The 19,216-nt window shown below is 26.6% G+C and overlaps 2 protein-coding genes across 4 annotated transcripts in view; both read left to right on the top strand.

The window, feature by feature from the left end:
* LOC105846105 (diacylglycerol kinase theta) overlaps positions 1–14,190 on the top strand; it is a 100,839-nt gene extending 86,649 nt beyond the window's left edge. The window contains exons 23-27 of one of the 3 annotated variants that reach the window (XR_010638234.1): positions 317–359; positions 1,150–1,218; positions 11,424–11,477; positions 11,814–11,902; positions 13,314–13,400. Coding sequence is in view for 2 of the 3 variants with exons in the window: in XM_065796276.1 (XP_065652348.1) it covers positions 317–359; positions 1,150–1,218; positions 11,424–11,477; positions 11,804–11,902; positions 13,314–13,421 (373 nt within the window). In the remaining variant the exon portion in view is untranslated. Of the gene's footprint in view, positions 1–316; positions 360–1,149; positions 1,219–11,423; positions 11,478–11,803; positions 11,903–13,313 lie in introns of all 3 variants that reach the window. The other 2 variants (XM_065796276.1, XM_065796277.1) reach the window with 2 other exon arrangements.
* A 1,203-nt stretch (positions 14,191–15,393) lies between these two features.
* LOC136079393 (protein FAM200C-like) lies at positions 15,394–16,526 on the top strand. Its single transcript, XM_065795128.1, has 2 exons — positions 15,394–15,872; positions 16,103–16,526. The coding sequence occupies exons 1-2, from the start codon at positions 15,394–15,396 to the stop codon at positions 16,524–16,526; spliced, it is 903 nt and encodes a 300-aa protein (XP_065651200.1).
* The last annotated feature ends 2,690 nt before the right edge of the window (positions 16,527–19,216 follow it).

The following is a 19,216-nucleotide window of genomic DNA, read 5'->3' as shown; positions in this document are numbered from 1 at the left end:
TGATGATGATGATGATGATGATGATGATGATGATGATGATGATGATGACAATGATGATGATGATGATGATGATGATGATGATGATGATGATGATGATGATGATGATGATGATGATGATGATGATGATGATGATGATGATGATGTTGATGACGATGATGATGATGATGATGATGATGATGATGATGATGATGATGATGATGATGATGATGATGATGATGATGATGATGGCGATGATGACGATGATGATGACGATGGTGATGATGATGATGGTGATGATGATGACAATGATTTTAGTTAATATCTACTTTTATTTTAGTTGGGGTGGTGGTGCAGATCCATGGGGCAAAGATGTAGATGAGGTTTATAATTTTTGAGTTTTTTTTATCAGTAACAGCTGTAAAGGCTAGAAAGATATTGTTTAATTTTAAAAATTTGGTTTACAGAAACAAAAGCTAAACTAAATTTTAAAGTTTATATAGTGCCTTTTAAATATTACTTTTAAATATTATAGTTATTATGTAACTATAAGAGATAATATTATTAGCTATAATAGTTACATAATAACTATAATGGACAATGTAAAACAGTTAAAATATTGATTATTATTTTCAATATTATAATAATATTTTTAACTAATGCTACTAGTTTGCGTTTTTGTTGTTGTTGTTGTTGTTTTTGTTGTTGTTGTTGTTTTTGTTGTTGTTGTTGTTGTTGTTGTTGTTATTTTTGTTGTTGTTGTTGTTTTTGTGGTTGTTGTTTTTGTGGTTGTTGTTTTTGTTGTTGTTGTTGTTGTTGTTGTTGAACAAATTAATTAGTTATAAATATTTCTTAACCAATGTCATTAGCATCATTTGTTATCAGTTATAAGCAAAAATAAATAATAAGAATAAATTTAATATCTTCAATCATTAAATATGTCTGCTTTAAAATAGGGAAAATATTTAAGCACAAATACACTGCAAATTAAGAAAATAAAAAACACTTTATTATTACTTGTGTTGTTGAAAAAAACTGAAGAAATGAAATGATAAATCATATTAAATTTTTTTTTTTTTGTAAACAATATATAAAGTTGTTACTTTAAAGATTGTTTCATTACAACATTTTATTTAGAATTGAATATTTTTTCAAATTTTAATCTTGGTTTAGAAATTCAAGGTTCAGTCATATTCTGATGGTAATCTGGAGGTAGTTGGATTTACAGGTGTTTACCATCTAGTAAGTTCATTTGTTTTTGCTTTTATATTATCCAAATTTGTTTTGCATAAATGTATTCAAATACATTATTTGTTTGTTATACAATGAACTATATAATAGAACCTATATATAAATATATATAGAACATAAAATACATGTATTATAACATATATTAGTTTAAAAAGCATATACAAATATATGCTACACATTATGTCATATAGAATTATATGATGTTTTTACATTTTGAATCAGCGATAAATAAATATTTCTATTGTATAATTTTTTGTAAAATATTCTCTCCATTCCCTGTTTGAAAGTACTTTTTGTGTACTTTTACGTTTTTAAGTGTACTTTTGTATTTTTGCATTTACTTTTGTGTTTTTGAGTGAATAATTTTTTTTAGAAAAAGATAATAAAATTCTAAAATGTTCCTCTTAAATGTTTCCCAGTCAAAGTTACTGAAAATTGATTTTGATACTGAGGTATCTAGAAAGGAACATTCTTTTGATCTAAAAACTTTAAGGATGTGTCCTGAGAATACCACCTTCATAAGATGAAAGTACTTTCCCAGAATTAGTAAGAGGTACACAGGAGGCCCTAATGGTTGTGAAAATAGAATCATAACTAATGGTTGGGAAGTCATTGAATGTATCAAGTAAAATCAGTAAAAACTTCTTAACTAATCATTAATAAGGCTTTTCAAACATAAGAAATAATAATAAATAAGGTTATCAAACTTTGGTTTTGAAAATATACTCTCCTGAGATCTGTTTGAGTGCTTATTTATACCACAATCATGGTATTGCTTTGGAGGATGCAAATGAGTAATTTGGTTTAAGACATCGCATCTGTAAGATGTTCTGGGTGTGATATCTTTAATAAGTTTAGTATATCTTTTTTGTTTGCTTCTAGACTTTCATCAGATAAGAAAAAATAGTTCAACTGAGTGGGGAAAGACTCCATGCAGATTGTGGATGATTTTTTTCTGTGGGATATTTGTAATAATAATAAGACTGGATTATAACTTTATTATATTAAACATAAATTTTTTTTTAACAACATCTTTGCTTCCTACAAGGCTGCAAGCAACCCCTATTAGAGTTGGAAGTTACTGGAAGAGAAAAGATGAAGTTTATAGAGCAAGATAACCATTGACAGACGACTTAAAAGACTGCAAATTATATGAATCAGGAAAGCAAGACGAAGGAAGCAAATTCTAAAGAACTGATGTTCGAGGAAAAAAACTAGATTTGTAAGAATTTTAAATAAGACGCTAGCTCTTTAGAGCAGTTCCCATTAAAGTATTTGTAGAGAAGAGCAAGAGAAGCAACATTATGACATTGTGGTAATGGTTTGAGGTTGGCTGCAAAAGCAGTTCCAACTATGTTTACAATGCGTTTTTGCACCACTTTGTCTAAATGAGAAAGGGCATCAATAGAATATCCGCCCCAGATATGGCAACAGTATTCCATACAAGGATGGATTTGAGAATTTTTAATTTCTTATACAAAGATGGGATTATCAATTTTAATCTTATGTGGGCAAAAAGAACTATATAAGTTATTACACTGTCTTAAGAGTGTAATAGTAACATTCTATCTTTTTACATAGTAGTGTATAGATCTTTTATTGTAGAATTTAATTCCAACACGTTGGAACTCTAGTGAGAAAGGAGTCACAATATTGGTCCTGTTTTTTCAATCCAAAGTCTATAATCAATATGGCATTGATGCAGCAGTTTTAAAAACAAGGTAGTCCCTTTTATTTATAAATGACTAATACATGTTTTTTGATCATAATGGGTTTGGGATTTTTTAATCAGTCGTGTGGCAAAGTCTCCAGTTTTAGTAGGAATGATACAATCCTCATTAACTAATTCTTCACACTCCATCCAAGTATAAAATCTGCACCACTGCCTTCACTTAAATTTTTAATACTTCATTGTATTGTGATTATAAGTTTTTAAATTGATGTAATTTTTGCCAAACAGACAAAACATCCCTTCAGCATTAAAATACTCATTTTATTTCTGTTTCCGTTATCAAAAACACAGAGCATAATGATCTTAATGCATTTAATGAATAATTTTGCTGCAATGTTGTGTTTTTACTATCACAATATCAGATTAGTTTCTGGGGAATAATTAAAACATTTGATTTAGTTTCTATCTTTTTTTTGATTTTATTGGCGTTAGCTGCCTTTACATAAAACACATTTGATATTCCACTTTCTGGAATAAAAGAAACTTTAACTATATTCAAAACAGAATTAATTATCATTCTATTGTATTTTGTATTAAGCTTAAGCATCTTTTTCATCCAAAATATGAGTACATGTAGAGTGGAGTTTTTTTCTTCATTTAAGTAAATTGTTGGTTGTTAGAATAGATTCCTTTTGAAGCAAAAGGTAATCTTACTTTATTTGTTTGCCCTTTACTAAGGTGTAATGGATAGCAATAAAGCTATTGATTTGTCTATGTCAATGGTATCTATTAATTTCATACAGTTTTTAAAAAGTGCTGTAAGAAGTACAGTTCTGTAAAAGATTTTGTTTTGAGACACAGTTAAATTTGCATCTTATACTTCATAAATAATATCTTTTGATGCTTGTGAAAGTATTAATACATATCCATTTTACTTTAAATGTTTTTCTTTCAGAAGTTTATAACATTTCCATGCTTTTTCATGTACAATTTAAAACTTTTGTGAATTAAAAGATAGCTCAAAGTTTTTAAAATATTTTTCTTTAATGTATGAATATGCAACTGAGTTTGATTTTATGGCATTGTCAGCTTAAATAAATTGTTTGAAAAAAATCAATTTCAGTGATATATTTCAGATATTCCAGTTCAGGTCAGGTTCTGGATGTTCTGGATCATCATGATTACCCTGCTACTGGTGTCATGTAACCAAGTACTTCCTGCCCCATGTCCTGCTGTCTTGTAGGGTTTGCTTATTTTAGGCAAAGGCTATGAGAAACAAACTCAGACTTTAAAAGTTTTTCTCAAGTTCCTCTACTTGTTGTACATTTATTTTGGAAGTTTCGCTACTTGCTGAATGTTCATTTTGTAAGTTCCACTACTTGCATTTTTGTTGTACATTTATTTTGCATATTCCATTATAATATAGTATAAGTAATATTATCACATATGGTAACATATTAAAATTATGAAAATGCTGACTGGCCTGATACAATATCAGCAACCAGCTGGAATTTTTTAATGATATGGTCAACAGCTTTTGAATCAGTTTCATCTGTAGTCCACTAAGAATTAGTGTAAAAAATGCCTTGTGGTGTCTTTTTAGGTTTTTCAATTCTAAAATTATACGAGATTGTTATTGTTGAATCTGTATAATGGCATTCATGGCAGAGATTCTTTCCAACAATTCTTTCACACAAAACATCATTTAAATCTTCAATTTGCTTAATAAACAAATTTTTTAATAAATTTTGAATTTCACGGATAGTTACTATAAGTATTGGTAGCTATTGCTCTGTCTTTTTTCTTTTTCATTGATTTTTTGGCATCTTACTGTCTGTCTTTTAAAAGTTTCAGCTCTAATTTCAGCACACTCTAGTTTTATTTGTTTTATACGTCTTGCTTGAATTGCCCATTTAACTACCTTTTTTCTAGCAAAGTCATTGAGATTCTTTGGAAAATCCACTGTATTTATTTTGCTTTGCAATTCGGAAGAGATATAGCCAATTGTAGAATTAGGGAAGTTCCTTTTGCAGTACTGAACATTCCTATATCATTTCACTATCTATATTATGTAGCCTTGCAGTGGCTTTTCTCTTGAAATGTTTTTGTTATAGTAATGGAAAATTAACACTTGGATTGTAAGTTTAAAACTTCTTCTACATCATGACAATAAGCTTATTAATTATTGTGCAATTGTTTGATATCAATTATAAAATATTTGGTTCAAGATTATTTCCAAACAAATCTGTCTTTTTGGTAAACAATGCAGCTGGATTACCTTTACAATCATTAATTGTTTGCAAAATTTGTTTAGTTATTGCAATATTACCAACATAATCAAAAGTTGCTTTTTTAAATGAAACAAGTTTATAACAGAATGTGAAAGCAGTTTCCACAATACCTCGGAGTGATACCTCATGGTAAATTTTTATTATCTAAAAAGTTTCTTTCTGGGTTGGCGCTGACATCATAAACATCATCTTATTTATAGGTAAAAAAAATTTCCACCATACAATCATTTCCTAATAATTAGCAATTTTCAGTTTCCAGAGACTTTAATGTTGAACGATATGTAATAGCAATTGGTTCAAGAGGGTACAAGTGGCAGTTTAACTCATTCAGATGTATACCCCAGCTCCTACTAATTTTTTTGATTGTGATATGGTTAACCAAAACTCAATCTGGCATTATGCTGAATATATTTGAGGTGATCAAACAACAACACTCATCAAAGGGTTGCAAGTAAAAGTTTAAATAAACTGAAGCAGTATGATCCACTTCCTTACATATATGGCTTGCAAAATCAACAGCTGTCCCACCTGGTAATTGTTCAATAACAATAACCTGCCATTTATTTTTTGTCATTAACTAAATGATAATGATATGAACGCCTTCTTACGTTGTTGCATCAAACTCAAGAGTGAGATGATTATTACTGATAACTCATTCCACTATATAGTTTAGCCATACTGTTAAAGCTAAGGATAATATATTTGCAATATTAAGGGTTGAAAAGGTCTCACTGCAAAAGTCAGAAAAGTTTTTGGGGTAACCTATCCTGAAAAAAAATTTAGCCCAAGTTTTTGATTTATTTACAAGTTTTCATTTATAATTTTCGATGTTTTGATTCTAAAAGGTTAAGTGACTTGGTCATAATTTTTACTTGCTGATTTTTTGTTTTTTACATACAAAAAGTATGTGTACATTTGTATATTCAGTACTTATTCAGCTGGCAATGAAAAGGTAGACATTAAATGCTTTTCTTTTTTTTGAAGGAAGGGGGGGGGGGGTTATAATAGCTATGAAAAGTAATATCTATTAATTATTGAATTCTTATAAATAAATAAAAAGTCCTTATTAATTATTGTATTCTTATAAATAAATAAAAAGTCCTTATTAATTATTGAATTCTTATAAATAAATAAAAAGTCCTTATTAATTATTGAATTCTTATAAATAAATAAAAAAGTAACTGCTACCAAAAAATAGTATGAAAAATACTTTAAATAAATGTATAATTGTTAACTGAAAAATCAAAAAAATAACTTTCTCTTTAAAAATGAATTCAAGTTAACAATTATTAAGTTATTAAAATTTATAACAGTTATTAAAATTTTTAGGTTACTATAAATAAAATGAAATGGTTAGAAAAATCTATAAAGGCAATTTTATATTTTTTCCATTAAATATTGGTATAGATAATGAAAATTCTGTGATAAAACAAAGAACAATGATGTAATTAATTTTTGATTAAAAATGTTAACTGATTAGGGAAGGTATTTTGAGTGTTATTTTCTATCAAAATAGAAATATTAAAAGCTGAACTAATTATGTTTATAGCGCAATATGCCAAACTCTAAAATAATAAACTTTTTCATTAAGTCATTCTGGGTAATATTAAATTTGCAGATAACATTAAATTAAACCTGAAAATGTTTTCTTTTTTTTTTTTCTTTGGTAATTTCGTTGCCTGTTCTTCAACCAACAAGAATATGATAAATAACTTTTTTTATAGAAGTTTTACATAGTTAAATAAATTTTTGTATTATATTGTGAATATTATGTATTATATTATGAATATCAGGTATGATTTTTTGTATTTTATTGAATTATTTATCGAATTCTAACATAAACTCAAAATAATATGAAATTATATGTTTTTTGCTACAAAATAGATATATTTTTCCACTCAGCTATAATATAACCAAAATCAAATAACTTTGAATATTTATTTACCTAAAAATATTTTTCTTGCTGTCTGTAATATTGCAATAATACATAATAAATAATAGATAATTTTTTACTGTAGCAGCCTAGTTAATATAAATATTGTTAACATACTTTGATATTTTAATTTTTAATATTTATAACTATTTACATAATTTTCACCAGTATGTTATTAATAAACTAGTTTTTATTAATAATAGCAATTATATTTATGTTTTTAGCATTCAAAAATGTCAAGAAAATGTTTGAGAATTCATGCTGGCACAAAAAAATATTGTACTAAATCCAATTGCTTAAATTCTGTTCTTCAAGAGGCAATTAGTGAAAATTAAATTGAAAATAATGTCGATTGTTGAGGCCTCTATATTTTATGAAGACCCCAAAACAACATTCTTCTTTAAAATAAAATATAAAAACCAATGTACATCAGTGGGGCACCATTTTATCTTTAGTATAGGTTAGGAATATTGTTTTAAAAATCACTTACTTTAAAAAAGTGTAAAAGGAATACCATTTGGTGTTTGGTGAAGTTTTGTTAAAATCTGTTTGGATGATAGTGGAAAAAACAAGACAATAGTTTAAATGATGTCAAACCGGTTGAAAATGGTGTTAGCTTTATCTTGACAGGTATTGTTGTTGAAAGAAAAAAAAGTTTCAAGGAAACGTGTGCAGAATTGTAATATAAAATTATTTTTCAGTTATTCAAAACCTAGAGAACAAGATAAATGGAGTAATTCCAGATAACATTCACAACATGGATATAATGTGAAATTTTGATGCTTAACTCAATGTCGGATAATTTTTTAAGAAATATGTTGATCTTTATCATGTTAGTGGGACAATGAGACAATTAAAGTTTTACATGTCTATATATCATGCAGTTCTTTCATTAGAACAAGTAAACAATTACAATACATGTGCTTTCAAAGATCTTGGTTATGCTATAAAAGAGTTTATTGTGACTCCACCTAATCACTTGTGACAATGAACAAATCCGAGTTAATTGTGATTTTTCAAGTTGAATGAAACAATGATAATATTGAAAAAATTTGTGTCTCAAAACAGAGTACTTATGACATCTACTAACACCAAAAACCAACAGCTTGTTGAAAATTCATTTTTTTTTTGAGTATAAGGGAACTTAAACCTGGCTAAGTCAAAAAAATTGAAATTGCTGATAAATTATTTTGAAACATTCTATATGATTCCTTCTCAATTAATGTGCATACGATAAATGAAGACTGTTTTACAGTCTTCATTTATCGTATGCACATTAATTGAGAAGTATCGAGTGTGCATACGATAAATGAAGACTTATTACATTAATTTTATTCACATTTAGATATTATATCTTTGATTTTTTGTAAACCATAAGCACTAATTTTTTTAAAGTAAATGATGTTTATGAGTAGAGAAATGTCTTTAAAACTTTTTTATTCATAAGCTTAAAATTTGATTAACAAGTTTATTTAGTGATTTGCATTATTTTATTAAATAACTTGTATGTTTATTGTCGAAATATTTGTATTAGTTGTATTTAAAAATTATTTTTAAGCAATGCAAACAAATCTAAACAGCTTTTTAGAATATAAAGATTAAAATTAACATTTAGTTTAATAGGTTTCAAAGTTACCCCAAATGCAATTGTAACTTTGAATCCTTACTTGAATTTTGTTTTCTTAAATAATTGTAAGCAAATTATAGCACTTTATAAAAGTTTTCAAAAAATCTAGAAAAAAGAGATCATCAAAACACCTTTTTATGCAAAAATATTTATTTGGTTTGTAAAAAATTTTTCATAGAGTTAAAACTAGAGCAAAGCATACAAAGTTACCTCAAATGACCTTATCTGAAACAACGTAAACAAATGGTAACATTTTTTTTTTAAGAAAAAAAAAATTTATTTTAATTTGCATAACCTACAAAACACAAGATTAAGTAATAAACCGTGTTCAATAGATAAAAATAAAGAAAATAAAAAAATTGTCCCTAAGATTAAACCCAAATCAATTATAAAGATTGTAAATGTTAGAATAACCTAGTACAAGTATGTCAAATTGAGATGGAACCTCTTACTTACTGCTCTACACCTATATATTCGCTATATTCCCTTCTTTCTCTTTATTTACTTCTTTCCAATTCTCCTCTATACCTGCTTCATCCCCTTTTTTCGCTATATATGCTTTCTTCCCTTCCTCTACTGCATCTGCTCTTTTCCCTTCCCTTTCTTTTATCTCTTTCTTCACTTCCTTCTCTATATTTGTTTTCTTCCCTTTCTCTTCTATACTTCTTTATTCTTTCTATATTTTTTCTTTTTTTCTATACGTTCTTTTAAATTTTTGTTCACTGGCTCATTTGTTGTTGTTTTTTTCAGTCCAGCATCTGGATATAGTGGTAAGTCAGGCCATCTAAATAATGACCTATCTTTTCGACCATATTCTAACCACTTCATAAAAGAATTATGCGATTAGGGTCATGGATGCTGGGACCTGTAAACTTTATCTTCATATGTTAGTTCTATAAACAGAAATCAATAGGCAAATATTAGGAAACAAAATTTGAAAAAAGATTAAATAACATGTTTGAATAATATAATAATAAGCCGTTTTAAGATTTATTATTTGAACTTTAAACATGTATAAAATGTATAAAAAAAATTTTAAAAATGATTTTAAAACATCTTACTAGTTCTTGTTGATAGAGACATTGCTAAAGATTATAGAAAAAAGTGTATTATACAAATAATAGACCCACAAATATTATATTCGTGAGTCTATTATTTGTATAATACACTTTTAATCCTTTATAAAAGTTATTTCATACTTTGTAAAATTTGTATGAAATATAAAATCTTTTAAAAAAATCTTACTACTACTTGTTAATGGAGACATTAACAGATATACAAAAAGCGTATTATAAAAATAGGAGACCTACAAATTAATGCCTTTTATAAACTTTTTTTAAAGTTATATTTAAACTAACTAACGGTCAGTAAGTAAATATTAATAAGATAAATAATATTAAACAACAAAGTTATCTTTGTTATTATTTAAAGTCACTTCGAAATGTGATAATTAATAAACTTACCTCTGCTAATCACTAAAAATTACAATAAAATAATGTAATTACAAAAAAGAAGCCACAAAGATTAGAAAATTTACATTCTATCCAAAAGTTTTATGTTACCTTACTAATGGTGGTCTTTAAAAAGGTAACTAAATGATAATGAGAAAAATGATATCCAACAAAATAGTTATCTTTGTTGCTATTCATAAACATTTCAAAAAATTACAAATAGTAATTTAGCCAGTGTTAATCAATGCAGACATTATTTATATTTTAGCAAAAGTTTATTTGGTTATATCAAATATTTTAGCAAAAGGTTATTTGTTAAAATGAACTGGAAAAAAAAAGCATTTGTTTATTTAAAATATATGATGTAAACAGTTGTGTTAGATGTAGATGTCACTAAATATTATTAGGAAATAGGATTGTAAACAAAAAAGACATTTAAATAATGGTTGTTAATTTACAATCATTTTGATCAGTTAATTAAAAATTTATATTAAGAAATATAATGTAAAAATGCTTGTAAAAAATCATTATCTATTTCCAAAAGTTGACCATAACATACGAACAAACTTTATAATAGAAATAAAAGCATTTTTAATAACTATAAATCATTTTTAAGGTATACTTTTAGGTATTATACATTTAAATGCAAATAGTACACCTATATGGTATACTATTTGTTAATAATTGTGGATTATATCCTTGTTTTGTTCTCACTTGTATGACTCTGTTTAAACTGTTTTTATATATGAATAAAAAAAGTATAAAAATAGTTTATATACTTTTTTTAATTCCGACAAATTGTTAAAAAGAACTGAAATTTTATCAAAAATTATTCATTTTGAATAGTGGTTTTGTAATTTAAAAAGATGTAATACTTTTTTAGACCTTTTTCAATTTTCAAAATAAAAAGTTAAACATTTTTAAAGTTCTATAGATAAACATAACTTATACAAAGATATTATATACTATATCAAACAAAAGGGAGAGAATTTTTAAAAAAGTTTAAAATCTCTAAAAAAATTTTCTTTTTTTAAACAAATTTATTATATTTATTGATCAATAAATATAATCATTTAGTGGGATAACCTAAAACTACTTCTTGTACTAATTGTAAAGTTATTAGAAAAAATTCACAAATGAAGCAAACAAAAATTATGTTTTTTAATTTTTAATTGGTTACCAATATTTATTTACATATGGAATTTATTGTGTATTTTTTTAGGGGAAAATTAAAAGTGGATTTTCTACAGGAATTCGAATTGCTCAAGGAACACAAGTAAATTTATTTAAAAGTTTTTGCTAATTTAAATATTATAATTTATTTTTAGATTTTTTTGGCATCAGTTTATAAATATAATTTATATAATAATAATAAATATAATAATAATAAATCCATTTAATCAATATACAACAAATAAAACGAACCATCATCTTGTCCACCAAGTGTTGCAAGAAGTTTTTCATAAGGCAAAAAATATTAACTTTATGTAGCAATCTACAATGTACTTGCATTAAATAATATAGTTTAATACATTTTTTTCTTTTTTTGCATTTTTTCATTAAATAATATAGTTTATTACATTTTTTTATTTTTCTGTCAAGATTAATTTAGAGTTAAAAGCTGATCTTCCTGTACAAGTAGATGGAGAGCCTTGGTTGCAACAAAGAGCTAACATATTTATAAGACCTTTGTTAAACCAAGTACGTTTTTTATCTTATTTATAAATACTAGCTGAATAGACCCGTAAAAATACGGGTCTTTGTAAGTCTATTTCATACCGACCTTTTCTATACTTCTTTCTCATATATATATATATATATATATATATATATATATATATATATATATATATATATATATATATATATATATATATATATATATATATATACATATATATATGTATATGTATATTAGGGTTGAGCTTTTACCGACTTTTAAATTTACCGGTAAAACGGTAAAAAAATCAAAATTTACCGGTAAAATCGGTAAAAAAATAAAAAGGCATAAACAGAAGACCATAAAATGCAGTAATAAGTAATTTAAACACATTAATGTTAGTTTTGAGATTTATTTTTGGATAAAAATGAGCTTTGAGAAAACAAAGTCTATCAAGTAAGTCGTCACTCATTACAATTTTTTGTATCTAAAAAATCTCCTCGGATGTACTTATTCTTTATTTTACTTTTTATATATGTTAAGTATTTAAAACTATTTAATTCTTTCTGTTTATTTTAGTTAATTGGGTTTATTTAGTGTAAATTTATAAATATTATACTCAATATATTATTTTTTATGATTATAGTGTTATCATTATTATTAATTCATTGTTCATCATTTTTATTATTATTTGTGTTAAAAAATATTTTTTTATATCAACTTATAGGTATTTACTTAATATTAGTTTTATAACTATTTGTAAATGACCGTGGATGTAATATCGTTTTCCAAAATACATTGATTGATAAATAAGTCACAAGAAAGTAAAAACGATTCTCTTAAAGTGTTTAGACAAAACTAAACCAACAAAATTACTTTTCAAGCATAACAAACAACAGCTTTGTTGACAGGAAAATGAAAATTAAATTTTTAATTAAATTTCTAATTTTTTGGTTGAGCCATTTCAAGCATTCCAAAACATTTTCAAGCATCCTTCAACGTTATTAAAAAAACAATATTTGCCGAAATTTACCGACATCATTTTACCGGTAAATCGGTAAAACAATTTTACCGATTCACCGGTAAATTTTTGGTAAAAGCTCAACCCTAATGTATATGTATATATATATATATATATATATATATATATATATATATATATATATATATATATATATATATATATATATATATATATATATATATATATATATATATATATATATATATAATGCTTTCTTTTTAATTTTCTGATTGCATTTAATGATTTTTTTTATCTAGAGTTTTTATAATAGTGATTGTGTTTGTTGGTTCTCCGTCTTCAAAATTAAAAACTTTCTTTATTATTATTACTTATTCAATCACTGCTTTACTTAAAAAATTGATAAATATTTTGCAATTATAACCATTAAAATCTGTTCAAGGAGTTAAAATGAAATTTTTTTATTTAAGGTTAAAATGCTGTTCAAGTGTAATGAGGTCCGGCGTCGAACATATACGTCATTTACATCTCCAAAAAAAGGTGATTTGAAACTCCAATCAAGTAACCCTTTGTACTGATTTATAACTGATTTTAAACTCTAATGATAAGGCTCTTCTCCTTCAAAATTTCTTTAAAATACTTTGCACAACAGAAACAAGTTTCCTTAACAATATAGCAAATAACTTAAATACTTTAAAATTTTGATTTTAAAAAATGATTTCTCTCGATACTTGCTGTTTTAAACTTTTTTTATACTTTTTTTTTTTTTTTATCAATTTTTTTTATTTATTTATTTTATTATTTATTGGAATTTATTCTATGAGACCATTTTTTTTTTAAATTTTCATTTTTTGTATTTAAAGTTACGAGTAAAAAAGTTTTATAAGTATTATAACATTTTGTTTAGTTATTTCATAGAAGTTTTATAGTTGCATATTTTTTTGTATTTGACTTTTTTTTCTCACTAGATATTAATTTGAATGTTTTAATAACATGTTAAAAGTAAAAATATGTATAAAGCATATTATTTAACTGGAATAACAATAATATATTTGTCATAATTGTATACGATTATATATGGTTGTAGGTAGAATTCTGTGAAAAATACTTGATCAAAGCATTTTTCCCTAAATCACTTTTCTTTATATTAAAAATTCTTATCTTTTTTTTCTCTCTCTATAAATATTTATTTTTGTATGAATATTTTGCAAATACTATAGTTTCCCATAAATATTGGGCCATATTTATAAATAATAAGTATTGAACAAGTTATGTTTCTGTAATTATTTTGAATGTAATTTTATTTTCTGAGTGTTAAGCAAGTAGATTATTTTCTATAGATATCAAGCAAGTTGTGTTGTTTTTTACGTCACGTAACTAATCTTTATAGCTTAATAACTGCGACGTTAACTAAAGACAAAGTGTGACATCAGTTGCATAAAAATATACTAAGTTCAGATACCATAATAAAATGGACTAATAAAAATTGTATAATTACCTTATGATTAAATTAGGTACTTTTTTTTTTTCACATATTAATACATTATCTTTTCTTTTTTCAAATGATAGGATATGGTTATACTAGGAATCCTTTTAAAAAACTAGTTTTATCAGTAATTTTTTATTAAGTATACTGGGTTTTGAAATTGTTTTTTTAATTTTAGCCATGGACCACTAGGTATTATACTATTTTTTACTCCGATTTTTTTTATCATTCTATGGATTTTAAATAACCATAGTAATAAGAAAAATGTTTACAGATTCAGAGATTGCAAAGAAAGTTGTGCTTACACAAAAGTTAATAGAATTTTTAACTAAGGTCTAGACCAGTGTTTCCCAAGGTGGGGCGTAGGAAATTTTCATCGGGCAATTCGATTGTTCGGGGGCAATTGAAAAAAAAAGGACTTATTCAGTCTAAATTTAACCACATAGTCGAATCTCCAGGAAACGTCCATTATGAAGTGCATCATGCAAAATTTTTTCGCTGGAATGCATTCGGCAAACTAGGATTTGATTCGGAAAACTAGGATTTTCAGTTCCTTGTATTGTTCTGTCAATGTGCGTTACCGTTAATTTGAAATAAAAGTAGTGCTGTGCTTATAAAAGCAGTGCTGTGCTTATTAAAAATAAAAGCAGTTCGAATTTATCGTTGTTTTCATATTTTTAATATATTTTATAAATAAATATAAGTGATATTTAAATATTATTGGTAAGTAAATATAGTTGTAAGTATATTTAATTAATTATTTAGAATTTAGATGCCTCATAGAAAATAAAGAAATATGTAATGATTGTTACGAAAACAATTCCCTCTGGACAATCATTTCAAACGCTAGTTCAGAATAACGGTTAGCGATTGCGGAATAAGCAATTCCCTTTGGAGAATAGTACGAAAACTTATTGCGAAAGTATTTCCTTGAGAGACTAATTTCGCACGAGGAAAACCATGCCACTAAGTTACAATACTGACAGCAGAAGAATCGACGAAATGAGTAAAAATATTAAAATACAACTTATCAAAAATTAAAAACAAGACTTTTTTTGGTGCGAATGGACGAATCTACATTGAGTGAAAGCAAAGCAGTATTACTTACATATGTCAGATACATTGATAATAATGATTTTGCTGAAGAAATTTTATTTTGCAAATTATTAAAAAGCAGCACTACCGCTAAAAAGATATATAGTACTCTAAAAAGTTACTTAGATACGAATAAAAAACCGATGAAAAATATAACGTCCTGTGCTGCTGATGGTGCTCCTAATATGATGGGCAAAAAAAATGGTAGCTTAAAATTGTTGAAAGATGAAAATCCAGATATGTTTCTTGTGCACTTTGTTATTCACAGGGAAAACTTGGTAGCTAAAAATCTTTCTCCTGTTCTAAATAAAACAATGAACTTGGTTGTTAAATGCATTAATTCTATTAAAGCAAGTGCAAAACAAGAGCGCATTTTTAAATTATTTTTTGAAGAAAACAACGAAGCCGATGTGAGACTTCACACTGAGGTTCACTACTTCACACTGAGGCAAGATGGCTTTCGAAAGGCAACTGTTTAAAAAGATTTATGGAACTGTTTGATATTCTTAGTGATTTTTTAAGCGACAAAACTGAAATGCAATATCTGTTGACAATCGATTCTAAGGCATATTTGAATTATTTAACCGATATTTAAAGAATTTCAAGGAACAAATAAAATTCTTATCGATGCAAAAGCGAAGATATTTGGTTTTATTACTATTGAACTATTTGAAAAAGACAAAAACAACCAAAAAACAATTTGAAGTTTTATTGGTTTCAAAAACGTGAAGTAACTGATACCGCTATACTTAATAATGTCGAGCATCTAACAAACTTATCAGCTGATTTAAAAGGAAGATTTTCCGATTTGAAAGAAATTGATTTTCCAACTTGGTTGATGCAGCCAATGTTTGTTAATTTATCTCATGTTTCAGATATGCAATACCAAGAAGAATTAGCAGAAATGCAGAATGAAGAGTCAGTTAAAACTTTTTTTAATATAAAAGGATCTATGGCATGGTTTTTTGAAGAGACCAAAATTAAATATCCAAGCGCAACAGAATGTGCAAGAAATTTATTATTAACGTTTCCTTCTTCATATTTAGCTGAATGCGGATTTAGTGCCATAACTGATTTGTTACTTAAAAAAAGAAATTGTTAGGATATAACACAACGGGGAGATCTAAGAATGAAGCTAACAAAATTAGAACCCCATATAAAATCTCTTTGTAACCAGCATAAAGCACAAAGACCTCACTAATTTTCATTTATTTTAGACTTAAATGCCTGATGTGTTTTATTTTATTTACTTATATATTGTTTACTATATTTTGTTTACTTGAATTTTTTTTTGTTTAATAAATAACTTTTTGTGATTTCATCCTGCAGTATATCATTTATGATACTCATGAAAAATTTATAATATTAAAAATTATTCATATGTAACATGGGGGGACATTTTAAGTTTTTATGAGCTTTGGTGGGGCATGGCACTAAAAAGGTTGGGAAACGCTGGTCTAGACGTTCACACTATAAACACAATTGTAAATTCTCCTTCCAGGCGATTCTTGTTTTGGTGTTGATGTTAGTCAATTAAATTGCTTTTATTATAGCTTTTTTTTAAAATGTTTTAAATTAAAAAAATTCAAAGACCTTAAACCTTGACCTTTTATATAAGAAAATTTAGATGCCTATAAATGTTTTTTAAAAGTTATGAATATATTCATAAGAATGATTAGTTTTAAAAAATGTTTTATAAAGTGTTTCTAATTTTTTTTTTTTTATCAAATTGAAATTTTTTAATAGTACTTTTTACTAAGAGTAGCTTTTTTAACTAGTTTTTTATAATTCTAGCTAATTTTTAATAGTAACCCTTTTAATAGTATGGATATGGTTTGACAATCTGTTCTAAAATCTCTTACAAAGTAAAAGATATGCTAATCATTATCTTATGAGATAAAATAATGCTGCTTACCAGGCTATTAAACAAACCCATATGTTACTCGATTATACAACCCCATTTGTTACTCGATTACTTTTATTCAATTACAGTGAATAAATAATCGTTAATAAATAAAGTATTTACAGTATGAAACCTATTTGAAGTAAATAACCTCAATGTGTAATCGAAAGTTGCAAAATTAATGTTAAACTTTCTAAAGAAGTATTGCCAACCAACGTTAGGACATTTGTAAAACTTTTTTTTTATATTCCTTGGATATATTATTTGGCCATCTTGTTGTTCCTCCACTCCTTCTTGATGGCAGCCTTCAAGAATTTGAAACTGTTGTAGAGACGTTGATAAATCCTTGACTCTACATATTTTTAAATTGAATTGTAAAGAGGGATAAACCTTGAGATCCAGGTGGTTATAACATTTTTGACCAGTGTTTCGGCAGGTTCTCTTGCAGCCACCTCTGGGTCTTATGGGACGTATGTGGTAGTGCTCCATCTTGCTGGAACGCTACAGTGTTGTATGGAGAGTAGTGAACATCAATCCATGACTTGACATGCTTTTTCAGATTCGAATGTACTCATTGGTGTCAACTTTCTGACCAGGTTTGATGAAAACTTGAGGTTTTTTAAGACCATCAGAGGAAACCAGGCCAAATTTCATAACTGAAGCCGGATGTTAGGTCTTAAATGTACATATTGCTGATATGTCTTGAATGTACATACTTGCATGTATACTTTACATGCTCAAGGACTGGTTGATGATAAAACAATTGTTTCTACTGTTTGACACAGAATCAACTGTAACCAAGATCTTATCTAAGAAGTAGATGGTCGTCAATCTCTTCCTCAAGAGGCTCAGAAGTTTCTTTGATGTTTCAAATCTTTTTCCTTTGACACATGGGGAAACCAGGAAACCTTTCTTAATCCTACCTTATAACTTTGCCTTAAGATCATTTCTGATAACGCTTCCAATAATGTGCTCACTCACCGAGAGCTCTTTAACCATTTTCCTCATTGAACTTACTGGATTCCAAAAAATTTGGTCCTTGACAGTCTTTTTTAATTGATGAGTTCGAATTGATCTCTTTAAACCACTGTCAAGTTTGCTCTTGACACGACTGGTCATTTGAATACTTTTAACCACAGTGTAGACAGTACTCAGAGGCTTGTTTATAATCTTGGAAATGTCTTTAGGCGTGGTGCCATTCATGACCAGGTTAACAAGTGGTTTATTTTTACTACTCATTTTTACTTGTGTAAAAATACCATCGGGACATTTGTTTTGAAATTACCACATTTATTACGAGATTTGTGGTCGCATACGGTACATAAAAATTATTTTCCCTTCCTTTCTGCACAATGCCCACATAATAAGAAACGGCGTTTTTAATACTTAACTCTCAGTGAAGATAATCACCGACACTTGCACTTAAAATCACGCCTAAAGAAACGGTTTCCGATTTTTGTGTAAACTCAATAAATTAACTCAGCATATCAAAAAACTTTTTAAAAAAATAAGTTGAAAACTATTAAAGGTCGTAATCACGTAATTGACATCAAAATGTTTTTAGGCTTTCCATGATAAAATACGCAAAATTGGTCGGAAGATAGATATCGAATAAAACTATTATCACAGCCACATAACTAAAGTAAACAAAATATTACAAACTTTTTAAAATATAACGACGCAAAATATACAAAATTACTATACTGCCCTACCAATGCGGAAAACAAATCCACTTTTGGCCATAAATTTTGTATACTCTTCGTTTAAATTATAAAGAAGCAAGCCCTATATGTATACGTATATGTATACACAAATTGGCATTACCATGCATACCGTAAAAACAATTCTAAAAAAAATCAAGATTCACCACTATTACTGTTTGATATATA

Source organism: Hydra vulgaris, chromosome 04 (genome assembly GCF_038396675.1).
Source record: "Hydra vulgaris chromosome 04, alternate assembly HydraT2T_AEP".
In the NCBI taxonomy this organism is placed as follows: domain Eukaryota; kingdom Metazoa; phylum Cnidaria; class Hydrozoa; order Anthoathecata; family Hydridae; genus Hydra; species Hydra vulgaris.
The sequence above is the reverse complement of the archived record's forward strand: the minus strand, read 5'-3'. Positions and strand labels throughout refer to the sequence as shown.

Excerpts from the sequence above, each read along its gene's own strand:
- LOC136079393 (XM_065795128.1), top strand. The coding sequence starts at position 15,394 with ATGGACGAATCTACATTGAGTGAAAGCAAAGCAGTATTACTTACATAT. Across the intron at positions 15,873-16,102 it reads GTTCACTACTTCACACTGAG|ACAAAAACAACCAAAAAACA; the intron begins GCAAGATGGCTT and ends TATTTGAAAAAG.